The sequence below is a fragment of the Neltuma alba genome, unplaced genomic scaffold, assembly GCF_004799145.2.
Source record: "Neltuma alba isolate B1F8T4 unplaced genomic scaffold, ASM479914v2 tig00012074_pilon, whole genome shotgun sequence".
Lineage (NCBI taxonomy): Eukaryota > Viridiplantae > Streptophyta > Magnoliopsida > Fabales > Fabaceae > Neltuma > Neltuma alba.
The window spans coordinates 267,589-280,371 of NW_021636635.1; the positions used below are offsets into that span (position 1 = coordinate 267,589).

The 12,783-nt window shown below is 35.8% G+C and overlaps 2 protein-coding genes across 2 annotated transcripts; both read left to right on the forward strand.

Moving 5' to 3' along the window:
• The first annotated feature begins 3,841 nt into the window (after positions 1-3,841).
• On the forward strand, positions 3,842-7,990 carry LOC114721924 (protein Dr1 homolog). The gene is made up of 6 exons (XM_028907818.1): positions 3,842-3,984; positions 4,094-4,156; positions 5,056-5,145; positions 5,810-5,904; positions 7,212-7,280; positions 7,457-7,990. The coding sequence occupies exons 2-6, from the start codon at positions 4,102-4,104 to the stop codon at positions 7,616-7,618; spliced, it is 471 nt and encodes a 156-aa protein (XP_028763651.1). The 5' UTR covers positions 3,842-3,984; positions 4,094-4,101; the 3' UTR covers positions 7,619-7,990.
• A 1,814-nt stretch (positions 7,991-9,804) lies between these two features.
• LOC114721923 (protein MIZU-KUSSEI 1) lies at positions 9,805-11,284 on the forward strand. The gene has a single exon (XM_028907817.1). It carries the CDS (start codon positions 10,193-10,195, stop codon positions 10,940-10,942), a length of 750 nt encoding a protein of 249 aa, XP_028763650.1. The 5' UTR covers positions 9,805-10,192; the 3' UTR covers positions 10,943-11,284.
• The last annotated feature ends 1,499 nt before the right edge of the window (positions 11,285-12,783 follow it).

A 12,783-nucleotide genomic window follows, 5' to 3' on the forward strand; every position in this document is an offset into this window, starting at 1 on the left:
TGAACGTGGGGAAGAAAATATTCTTGAGATATTTTTTCCTTTCCAACGCATTTGGGTTTTCCAAAATTTGAAAAAGAAAGCAATAAAAAGAGAGTAAATAAGTAGTTTCCGTGATTAAAATTGAGTGAGTCTTTTGTCGTGCTGAAAAGTCAAAAATTAATATTTGGTGTTTGACTTTGAAGTCGGGAATATAGGTTGGCTTCCATGTCCTTTAAAAAAAAAAAAAAAAAAGAAAAGAAAAACAATTCACACTACCTAAACGCGAAAAAAGATTAAAATAAGTTATATTTTCATAAAAGCTTAGATTAGACGACGTTAGTATGGATAATAGATGGATTTAAAGTAGGTATATTTTCCAAAACAAGGTTTTTGTTCTTTTGGATAAAACCATTAAACATGAAAATAATATTACTTCAATTCTTAATATAAAAGTTGATTTGATATTTAATTTAGTTTTAAATATAATGTCTCAATCTATTTTGTTTCTTATTTTTTTCTCAAAATAATCCTTGAAATAGTTGCACATATTAAAGATTTTAATAAATATAGGTCTAGCTAATACACATGACTAGCAATGATATTTTAGAAAAGATAACACTATTTATTACAGATAATTAATTTAACTATTTTTTAATCTATTTAAATTAGTTAACTAATTTTTATATTAAATATCAACACAGTATTATAGTACCAATGCAATCAAATGACCAAATTTGAAAGGTAAAGAATGTTGAAGCAAATTACTTAAATGCGAAGACATCATTAAAAAAAGTTTGAACATCAAGTGGGAGATTCTCAAATGGTTGAAGTGAGAATATACTATGTGTTTAGATTAACAATAACAAAACTGACTTTTATTCTATCTTATTTTACAAATATAAGTTGAAGTAAGAATCAGTTAGTATAATATAATTTATGTTTATATTTGCGTTTATAAACAGTCACTTTGAAAAGTTGAAACTTGTTTAGATGAATAATGACAAAGTAAGTTTAGACGTAAAATAATTAAAAATGGCATGAGTTTTTATATAAGACTTAGTTAACTAATTTAAAAGATTAAAAATATAAGTAACTATTTTAAAAAATCACGTAATATATATTATAATTAAGTAATTTATTTATTTTTTTAAATCTGTTTAAATTAGTTTATTAGAGTCTTATATTAAGGAAAAGGTAATATATCATATGTATACAATTTGATAAAGTTTAAGAAAATAATAAATTAAATAATTAAATTTTATTAGTTAATTTTTTTAGGGAAAAAAATCATATTTTCTCCAAGTTATCCCACCTTACCATCGGCAAAGGCTAAAAATTTTAGCTTCTCAACGCATCTGACTCCCCCCCCCCCCAAAAAAAAAAAACCCAAACAAACGCCAATGCAAACATACGCGTAATCTACATACAACAGTAAATGCGACACCTCGTCTTCGAAGAATCCCAGAAGGACCTTGAGAGAAAGCAGGGCATAACCCGTGACATATGATAGGCTACATGAGCATAAATATCGAAACTTTGCCATTGCCTCCTTATGAGATGCCTGAATTTCTGACGTCCTAGCTCATATGGAGTAAGATATGATATTCCATGTGATTGTCATATACCTCCCACTTCTAGTATCTACCAGACCATCCCGCACTATATATAAGATCGACTTTAAATCCAAAGGTGAAGCAAACCACAATGTACGAGATCCACTGAGCAAGCAGGAAAGTATGTTCTGTAGATTCCTCTTCATAACCACATATCGGATAGAGACAATTAATAGGAAGATGGTGATCCCGCAAAACCTTTCCGTATTGGAATGCCCAAATTCAAAATTTTTCAGGCTCACAAAGCATGCCAAAGGAAGTTGAATGTTCTGTAGCATCCCCCATATTTGCAGAGGTGCTTGATGATCTTCATAATTGGCCACTAATTGATGAACCTTTTTCACTGAAAAGCTCCCCCTGGTTTTAGGGAACCAGACGTTTTTATCAAGAGAGGAAAAGTCTTAAAAATCTCTTGACATAACTCTGGAAATTGAGTTTGCCGCAATAGACAAGTATCCCAAGCATTACCATCATGCTGAATTAAACTAGACAGAATGTGAATTTGTGGTGGAGAAGACAACATAAATTGCTCCGAACAGTGATCGATAGGGATGCTTCTACCGGTTCCAACTCCCTACCGGAGAAATAGTTCAACAAGATAAGCAGACTCCATATTTCACTTCCATAACCACGAAAGGCCTTGACCACTTGTAAAAATCCTGTCTTTTTGATCTCCCAAGACAAGTTAAACAAGTTAAACGGCGCAGTCATTCATGTGCTATGAGTTAAATAGGTTACTTTATTGAACTCACTTTAGTTTAGTTGAGACTGTGATTTGAATTAAGAAATAAATCTTTTTTTATCAGTGATCTCACTGATAGTGGAACTAATAAAACAGAATACATGTAATCATCATCCAACCCACTCCCATGAATAATAAAAAACACCCGAATTAATTTTTATAATTGCTTATAGTTTCAATTTTAAATTTTTATTTAAATATTTGAATTGATTTCTTAATTCAATATTTGCAAAAATAATGCATGTTGTTGAGTTGCAAATAATGTTAGTTTTTTATGTCAAATATTATTTTCTAAAGAAATATATTTTAAATGCATGTAATTATTTTTTATCTGCTAAAGGCTGAAAATATTTTTTAAAATTTTAAAACTTATTTATTATGTATTAGTGGTGCAATTGTATTGGGTCAAAAGCAACTTAGCCCAATTGACCAATGGGTTTTCGCTCAATTTATTTAGCTGACTGACAGATCTTAACCCAAAAACCCAAACAGAAAACGAAATGAGGAAAGAGCGGCCTGCAACCAAAAAACAAAAATGGTACCTCCATAGTGTGCATGAGTCCAGCACGTATTGTGCGCTCAAAAAATATGTCCTGCCCAACCCAACAGAAACAAGCGCAAATAAAAATAGGCATCTTCATGTCAGGCTGGTTCAAGGGTAGGGCCAGGCTGTGAACAAAGTATGTCACATTATTCATTTGGCCCTGCCCCAAAAAAATGTAATTATATAATTATATATATATAGTGTAATATTATTTTTCAGCCGTTATTTTCTTTTATTTTGGCTAAAAGAATTTCGGTAAAATTAAAAAAAGACCTAAATAAATCATATTTATTAAAAGGATCATAAAACTTATAATGATAGAAAAGGACCAAATATTAAAATATAAGACAAAATATGCTAAATTATCCCTAGTTAAATGTCCTTCTTTTCCTCTTACCTCTAATTGTCCTTGATTAGGGACCATTTAATATTTTTAAATTTATATTTTGATATTTGATTCTTCAAAATAATTATAATTTTTGTGAGTTTATGTTGTTTGGTAACAAAAATTCAAGTGAGTTGGCTTTTGGGGATTTTTCAGGATTAAGACATGCCTTCAATAGAGATACTTACAAATTATTTACTAATAAAATCCTCCTATTAACAGTAAAATAATAAGGCCCGCCCTGCTTGGTCTCCCATTACCCAGTCCAAAATGACACTGAACAAAATTGGATGCAGCCCCGTCATGCTTCGGGCTGAAGATCGGGGAGAGGTCTCGTAAGCTGTAGCCCTACTCCTTTCCCGTCAGACGGAACGCCGCTAGTTAACCGCAGCATCGTTACCTCGCACGTTATCATCACGCTCCCACACTTTGGATACTGTTTGTCCGGGTCTCACGCTAACGTTGACGCGCTCCCCCCGCGCGTAGACAGATCACCTCGACGCGCCTTGGAGGGGGTGGTTGCCCTAGTCGCGTGTAAGCGAGAACTCGTTCTCTTATCCTGCGAAACCATCACGTCCTTCCCTATATTATTAACCATGTCCTCCCTCCTTCTCCTCATGATCTTCCTGCATCTCAGTTCTTCGATCTGTTTTATTGACGTCTGTTTCCTCGTTCGGCAGTTTCAGGTTCTTCATCCTCATCTGTTCGACCCCTTAAGTCGGTGAGTTTGCTCTTTCTTCGTCCGTTATCGTCGCTCTTTTCAGTTCTGTCATCTCCCTTTCGTTTTATTCGATTTTTGGGTATTGATTGTTTCGTTTTATTGATTCAAGGTGAAACAATGGACCCGATGGACATCATTGGGAAATCGAAGGAAGATGCTTCTCTTCCTAAAGGTGCTTTATCTTTTTGTTTCTTGCCCTGTTGATTTTCGGTGCACGGTTATTCATTACTGTATTAAGTATGTTATTTGCAATAAATTATTTTCCCACATAGGCGAACTTCTGTTCCGAACATTTGTACCGTTGGGGTCTGTTCTCTGCAGGGTTTTATTTTTTCGCATACCCGATTTGGGTGAATCTGATTATTGGCATGAGTCAGGGAAAATGACAACTCAATTATTGATGTCAGAAGCAATATTATTCTTATTTTCTGAGGTCCTTTAGGGACTCGAAACCTAAGATATGGCATCTTTATCTTTCCACTTACTCATACAATACTTGTTTGTTGTACTGAGACGTCTACTCTTTTGATAGTTGCAGAAAGTTCTATATGTGGCATCTCATGAGTCACGATGTCTTGTCTGATTGTATACCTCCATGCATGACCAAAGCAACTATTTGTTCTTGAAATATGAGTTTTAGGGGATTGTAAACTTAAAATGTCTATGGTAAAAATCTGCGAGTGCTTCGAAGTTTGTATGCTAATTGATAACTAGTAAAAAAAAGAATTAGCCATTAGAATTTTGCTAAGTGGACCCCATGGCATGACAAGCAGCTTAGTGGTTAAATGCAATTAGAAGTGTACTGTCCCCCAAAAAGATGCAATTAAAAGTGTCATTTCGTATGTGATATGAGTGTTGAATTTAAGACTGGCTTACTTTTTTCTGCTTGTAAGGCATCGACATTGATACACTTTGATTTTCTGCGTAATGTAAGTTAAGAAACATCGCTGACTAATGTTGGTGTTTGTTTCCTAAATTCTGAATGGGATTTGACGCAGATGTGTGCCTTTTCTCAAAGATAATGCACTTTGCTTTATTTCTCTTACTCAAAACATTGTGATATTTTGCCAGCAACTATGACAAAAATTATTAAAGAAATGTTACCCCCTGATGTACGCGTTGCAAGAGATGCTCAAGATTTGTTGATTGAGTGTTGTGTAGGTGAGTACAATGCAACATTTACTGCTTTTATTACAGTTATTGCGTTTGAAATTATTATTTCTATAGCCTATAGGCTTCCCTCAATATCCTAAGTAATTATGGAAATCATTGCCCTTGGTTGTTCGGCATTTATTGTATATTTTCTGTAGCAACTGGTTCTTTTTTAAGGGTTGAAGTTTGATCATCTTGGTTCATGGGCACATAAACTGATGAACTCGCTATTCTGTTATTTGTGTCAAACTTTGTATTTAAAACGGTCATTATGATATTTTTTTTTTCTTTCTTGGTTCCATATATCATTGGTTTGGTAAACTGACTCTGACTTTGATAGTTGTTTTGACTCTTTTCTAGGCTTTTCTAGGCCTAGTTTCGGTTCATAAATGATGAATAATGACTAAAATAAACCTCATTATCTGTCTGGAACTGCATAGCATGTTCCGTTGAATATCATATTTAAAGACTAAGATCTTTCTTAACTCTTGTCTTCTAGTTTAAATCTGAACATGGTGATATAAGTAGTTATGATAGCGCTTCAATTCTGATGAAATGCTTTGGTAGTTTGTGACACAGCAATTGTGGTGGCAGTTGCGGTACTTCCTGCCTTGTATTCTTATTATTCTCTTCTTACTGAATATTCTTCTGTTGGTTGATCAATATTTTGCAGAGTTTATAAATCTTTTGTCATCAGAGTCCAATGAAGTCTGCAGCAGAGGAGAAAAAAGGACAATTGCACCTGAGCATGTCCTGAAGGCTTTAGAGGTATTTATCTATCACGTATCTTTCACGGTTGGCAAGTGGGTTCTGTTATGGTTTATGATTATATGAGAGTGTATGTGGTTTGTAGAGTGCATCACGTGTTCTTTTACTTGTAGCTTTTGTTTATCATGCTGATGCGTTAATGTCTCTTTTTGATTCCAGCATAACTGTTATTCTTGAATTTGTTGTGTTTTGGATTCACGTTATCATGATATGTTTCCTTGAACATAGACTTTGTCATGCTATGATCAATATATAGGCTATTAGCATTAACATATAAGCTGTAGGATCATCCTTCTCTGTTGTTTGGATTTTTAGGCTGAGATGGATGTGTTGATTGTTGGAGGCAGCAAACTTTTTCAAAGGATTTTAGAGTGTACTATATTGGTTGTTTAGGAGTGTTTTGCCAACGGAAAGTTTCATCTTGGCGGGACTAGTGTTAAGTTGGACTACTAGAGGTGTCTCCGGATGATAGTAACCATGAGGTTTGGCATAGTTTCATTTTGATCCTTGTATTTTGCGTGTTGTGTGACGTCCAAGACGCCTCTTCTCAGGCAGCTTTTTTGAGCTTTATAACTAGACCTGTACTGCCTATATTGTCGCTCACATCTTCAACAAGAAAATTATTCTACTTTTATGGTGGTCGTTACCACATTGTTAAGATTTGGGGTTTGGTATTCTTCAAATTTATATACTTGTTACTTCAATTTATCATTCAAAATCCAAAATGTTTCATAGTTTTTTTTTGCCTAAATCTTTTTTGGGAAGGTGAAGGCTTTTCTAGACTATATTACGTGATACAAATGATCTAGTTGAGGCACTAACGCAATCAGATCATTTCATTTATAATGTTACTGGAGTTTAAAGATTCAATCATCTTTTCTCTGCATTGTGAAGTAACTTTGCAGATCTGGAATAAACTATTTGGCATCTTTAATCAGCATAGGGTTTTGTTCAGCTGATCTAGATTGTTTTTTCAGCTATTAAGTTCATTGGTTCCGGTAGCATGTAAAGTTCTTTGGTGCAGTGCTGTTTGTGCAGGTTGTGGTGTATATGGTTTAGGATGATTCCCTGGCCTCCATTGTTGTATTTGATTTCTCCTCTCATCAATTGATTTGCCAATTAGACTATTTACTCGCTCCATGCTTGTGCTCCCCCCCCCCCCCCAAAAAAAAGTGGTCATTATACGCTTACATGTCTATTTTTCTGAGTTTCTTTCTCCTTCTTGCAAGCGTTTTATATGATTGAAATGGCCATGTTTACTCGCCTTATATGATGTGTCATTATTGATTTGCTTGTATTTTATTCAGGTTCTTGGATTTGGTGAGTACATTGAGGAAGTTTATGCAGCATATGAACAGCACAAGATTGAGACCATGGTAAGTGTTTAATCCTAAACCTTTCTTTCGCATGTTTAGTTGATAGAAGTGGTATATAGTGATCCGCCCCTACTCCCTAATGGAAAAACCGTTTATCAAGTCTGGACCATAAAATTACAGTTTACAGATTGGTTTGGGGAAGAAGTATTTTTCTGACTAGTTATCCCATCTTTCAGCACGATTCTCTAAAAGGAGGGAAATGGAGCAATGGAGCAGAAATGACGGAGGAGGAAGCTTTAGCAGAGCAGCAAAGGATGTTTGCGGAGGCACGTGCCAGAATGAATGGTGAGGCCATTGCGTCCAAGCAGCCAGATGCTGACCAAAGTTTAGAGAGCTGACTTTAATTAGGAGCCTTATTTATTTTATTGAAAGCACACGTGAGAAGAGCATCTCTTGCGTGGGTGCTTCTAATTCTAATTCTAAGTGGTAGGCTATGTACAAATAACAATGCACCAGTCATGGGCTATGGCTTCCCCACGGAGGTATGCTGTAATTCTATCTATGAATCCATATTTGTAGGTTGATGTATGTATGTAATTAGCGTGAGTTGGTCATAATCCTCCTCTGTAATTGTTCTTCTTCACACCTGCTAACCACTTTCGGCTTGATTTTAATGATAGATTCTACCTGGATTAGTGCTCTCGATGACGACTTTCAAAAACTAGTCTTTATACAAATGAACAGTTGATTGCAAATATAGCTTATCTGAATTTTTGGGGTGGGCACTTGGCATGTCATTGTCATTTGTCATTCCGTGGCCGACTAATGCCATAAAATTTGTAATTTGCATTGAGGAGTGAACACGATACCATGCTTCGTAATTCAATGGTTTGGTCGAACCAATCGCGAATAGATTAAAAAAAATTGGTCTCAACTAAAAGGAGTAGTAAAATTAATTGAAAAAGTTGAATAAAGATAAGAAATAAAAATATAAAATAATGTAATAATATGAAATAACCATAAACGTGTGTTGTGTTCTTATTTTCTATTGACAGGTTTATTATTTCCTTCGTTTCTCCTTAATTATCGATTAAACATAGCACTGTCTACTGATTTTCTAGTCTGACTAACTAATTCTTTTTCTTTCTTTTTTTTGGGTCAAAGGTCCAACTAACCAATTCAATGTAACTTTTCGTCCATTGCTTTTAATTAAAGGAGTTGACAAGCTTCTATTTTGAAGTTGGTCTACGTATTTAGCGTGCTTTTAGATTAGTAGTAGAAAAATTAACTTATTGTTAATATGAGTTTTAAAAAAATAAAGTTGGGTAATATGATTTATATTTGGATTGACTTTTATAAAAATTAATTTGTAAAGTAAAAAAAATTGTTTAGATTATAATTAAATAAGTAAGTTTAATTTGTAGAATGACGAAAATGGGTATAAATTCTATTAAATAATAAAAAATAATTAAAAATATGAATTTATAAAATATAATAATTTTAAATTATTGTAATATGAAGAAGTTATATTTAATGAATAAAATATATTTAAATTCGAAATCATAATAATGTGAAAATTTTTGAACCAAATAATGTTATATAATTACTTGGGTGATAAATAACTAAAAAAATTAATATATAGAAGCACTAAAAACTAATTAAGAAGCACAAGAAATATATAGAGAAGCATAAAACTAATTATAAATATAAGGGTAAAAATATCTTTTAATTTCAAAGAGCTGATTTTATATAAATCATAAGTAAGTTTTAAGTGCTTTTATAATCGTGTTTAAAAAATAGTTTTTTTTGTATAAATTAGATTGATCAAAAGTTGTGATAAACAATTTCTAAATTTACAAACTGACTTATCACCTTATAAGTTACTTTTCTCCTCAAACACGTTGCCAAACAAGCACTTAGATTGTCTTTCCTTTAATTGCCAAAGCTAATTTCCCTCTTATTCCCAAAGGTGGATTTTAATCTACTTCATAAGGAATTGATCATGCGGAGATTAGAAGTGTTGCTGCCTTGAGGAGTTGAAAATTGGGAGGGCCACATTAAAAACAAAAGGCAAGTAAATTAATGTGGTTATTGGCCTCTTTGTTTGATATATTGACACTAACTGCCTGATATTACACGAACTATCTGTGAGTTTTCGATTCTGCTCCCAAGGCGAGTCGTGTTATCAGAATTCATCATATCCTGTATGGTTTATAGAAAAATTGGGAATATATAATAGAACGTAATTAGACTAGCCAAAATTTATTTGTTGTTTCTACATCATGTATGGACAATTTATGATATTAATAAAACACGCAGGGCTTGTATGGTTCGTAAAAAAATTTGGGAGTAGAATGAAAGGAAATGTTGTTATGACGAATGCAAATACCATGATACTAAGAAAATGGGAGGATATCTAGTTTTTAAGGGGGAAAAAATAGTTAAAACTGGTTAAAAATGAAAACAGCAGTGTACGTTCGAGAGAGCGGGAGGGAAAGTGGAAAGAGCATGGTTGGTTAGATGAAAATTCACACACACTAACAGGAATGAGGATTGAGGATTGGATAGGGTTTTTAACAACATGTACAAAGCAGTAGAACCTCGATGGCCAATAATTGGGAAGGAAGGGGTCCATATGCTTGACCCGAGGGCTGAATAATAATAGGCAGAGCGTTGTCTTTTGTTTGTTTTGATCCACATGTCTTTGTAACGTTTATAAATTATCCACAATGCCGTTCCCATCAGAGATCTCATGACAGCCATTTTCAGGTCAGGCGATGAAGTCAAAAAGAGTGATAGGTTGAAGAAGCACAGTCCCTGGGCCTGCGAGGGGCTGCCCCCACTCGATAGTGAAATATCGATCGCATTTGTCTCCTCGCTTGTCAGTTGTCACCACTCTCTCTCTCTCTGCCATTTCTTCAGGCAGCGTTATCTTCTGTTCCTTTAATTTCCTCTCTGGGTTGAACACTCACATGGCTTCAGCCTCTCAAGACTTCTCCTCCAAGAGACATTCCCACTCCTCTAAGCACCTCGGGAACCAAGACTCTGATGTCGAATCCCCCCCTCCCACTGCCCAGTCCATCTCTCAAATCCTCCACAGCCACCACCAGAAGCCCGTAGCTCCCGCCACCAGGAGGAAGCTGCAGGCCCTTGCAGTTTCTCGGCTCCGATCTGTTCTCACCGCCTTCCATAAGAACCGTTCCCACCCACCTTTCGCTCTCGGCCCTCGAGTCGTCGGCACTCTCTTCGGGAATCGACGGGGTCACGTGCATCTCGCCTTCCAGAAGGACCCCGCCTCCCGACCTGCCTTCCTCATCGAGCTCGCCACGCCAATCAGTGGCTTGGTTCGCGAAATGGCATCTGGCTTGGTTCGAATCACTCTGGAATGCGATAAATTGAAGGACGAAGAAAAGAAAACTCTGAGATTACTGGAAGTGCCTGTGTGGAAGACATATTGCAACGGGAAGAAGGGTGGTTTTGCTTCCAAAAGAGACTGTGGAGACAAAGAGTGGGAAATTTTGAAAGCTGTGGAGCCAATCTCAATGGGTGCTGGGGTGCTGCCTGGCGGGAACAAAACTGGGTCTGAATCTGATGGTGAAATCATGTACATGAGAGCTAAGTTTGAGAGGGTCGTCGGTTCTAGAGACTCTGAAGCTTTTTACATGATGAATCCTGACTGTAACGGAGTTCCTGAACTCAGTGTTTATTTGCTTAGAGTCTGAAGCTCCTCCGATTTTAGTTACTTCTTTAACAGTAGGTTGGCATAGTTTTTCTTTCATCGGGGGAGTGAAGGTCTGTGTCATTTTAAGGTTTACTTTTTGTTTAATTTGGGGAGATACAAGAATCAGGATTGCTGTTTATTGTTTTCTATAACAGTGAATAGCAACGTAGGCTTTAGTTAGAAGTGGGCAAACGGTAGGGGGATCATGAAAATATGTATAGTTGTAGTTTGTAATCTGGTTATTAAAAAAAAAAAAAAGATATTGCAAATCTCCGTTGTCTCTAGATATTTATGTGGTGTTGTTTTTTGCCCCACAAGCAGATTTCATCTTCATTGTGAATAACAAATGATGCATCACCTTCTTTTATGTAGTATAGTTTCCACTCCTCTTCCACTTTTTATTTTCTTTTATCGAATAGTTTAATGTGCCTCCGGGTTTGTTCATTAGAAAATTCAGCTATTGATGTGATGCTTCTAGTTTATGACATTTTGCATACTCAATTGCATAAATATTGACGGTGAAAAACAAATGTAAATATTTGACAGTATGCTTTTCTAGAAGACCAAATTATTGTGTTTAGTCAGCGATCTGTTACTCTTCTGAGGTAAGCGGGGATATGATTCGTTCACTCTTTTTTTCACGGACTGTGAGTCATGTTGCATTGTTCTTATGGGGTCGGCAGATGATAGTTAACCAATATACTTCTGATTGGTGTTCCCTTAATTTGGATTTGGTGGTGTCAGTTCTACTCTTGCAGATTCTGGAGATGGCACAGCTTTCTTCACTTGCGTGTAGGGGGAAGTTTGTCACAGAAAGATCTTGTGTTTACTGTAGAATGATAACTCCATGATCATTATTGAGTGCCCTCTGATTTCCCTATTTAGCTACCATCACGTGCTTTCAGTATCCCAATATCAGTTTTTAGGCCTCATAATGGAAAGATTGTTCCGATTATCACACATCCTGTTTGTCAAAAATGATCCCTTGAAATTTTGTTGGACCCTTATCATGAAAGCCATAAAAAGACGATTCAAATACGTGTGCGTAGTGTAGAACATCAGGAGATGTTACTTTATTATTATGTTTTGTTAAAGTAGAAAAACAGTGAGAGTAAAGGATATGTCTTGAGAATTTGAGCTGGTAGCTGGTGCAAAGCGCTCACGCTGCTGCCCCTTGCATTTAACTTTTTATTGTTTATACAGACCTTGAGAGAGAGAGAGAGAGAGTCGGGCACTAGCTTTTGTGGTTGTTGACTGCTTTTTCCATTCAACAGATCAGACATATTCTCATGAGTTTATATGAGTCATAGTAGTTCGTGCTGAAGGAAGAGCAGCGCAACAGCAACACATCCCCCGAAAAGAAGAGAAGGACCTTTGAGTCTATGATAATAGTGGACACAGCAATACCTAATTGCTGCGTAATTCTTACTACTCCCTTACGATCTCCTGCGAGGTTCTTGGTAATTTTCAGGCTTTGCAATTTTCTTTTCTGTGAGGAAAAAAGGGTAAGAGAGAAGACGTGATGTTATCCGGCCGACACCGCCTACTGTTGAACTCTTTCACCAAAACCAATGTTGCTTGTTGATGATCTACTCATCATTCCTCTAAAGCTCTCACTCCCCAACATCAAACGCTTTTTGTTTTTTTTTTTTTTTAATTCACCGCTTTAAATTAATCGAAGTGGGTGGGGAATATTGCGGCCTTGCTTTTAGTTTTGTGGCTCAGTGTTTGCTTTGTCTCTACTTTCCACACAACATTAATACTGCTCGACCAAAGCATGTGTGGCCACCTAACCTTACTGCGTGGTGCTGCATCATCTCTGGGGGGTGAAGTTAATGAAAG

Excerpts from the sequence above, each read along its gene's own strand:
- LOC114721924 (XM_028907818.1), top strand. The coding sequence starts at position 4,102 with ATGGACCCGATGGACATCATTGGGAAATCGAAGGAAGATGCTTCTCTT. Across the intron at positions 4,157-5,055 it reads AGATGCTTCTCTTCCTAAAG|CAACTATGACAAAAATTATT; the intron begins GTGCTTTATCTT and ends ATATTTTGCCAG. Across the intron at positions 5,146-5,809 it reads GTTGATTGAGTGTTGTGTAG|AGTTTATAAATCTTTTGTCA; the intron begins GTGAGTACAATG and ends AATATTTTGCAG.
- LOC114721923 (XM_028907817.1), top strand. The coding sequence starts at position 10,193 with ATGGCTTCAGCCTCTCAAGACTTCTCCTCCAAGAGACATTCCCACTCC.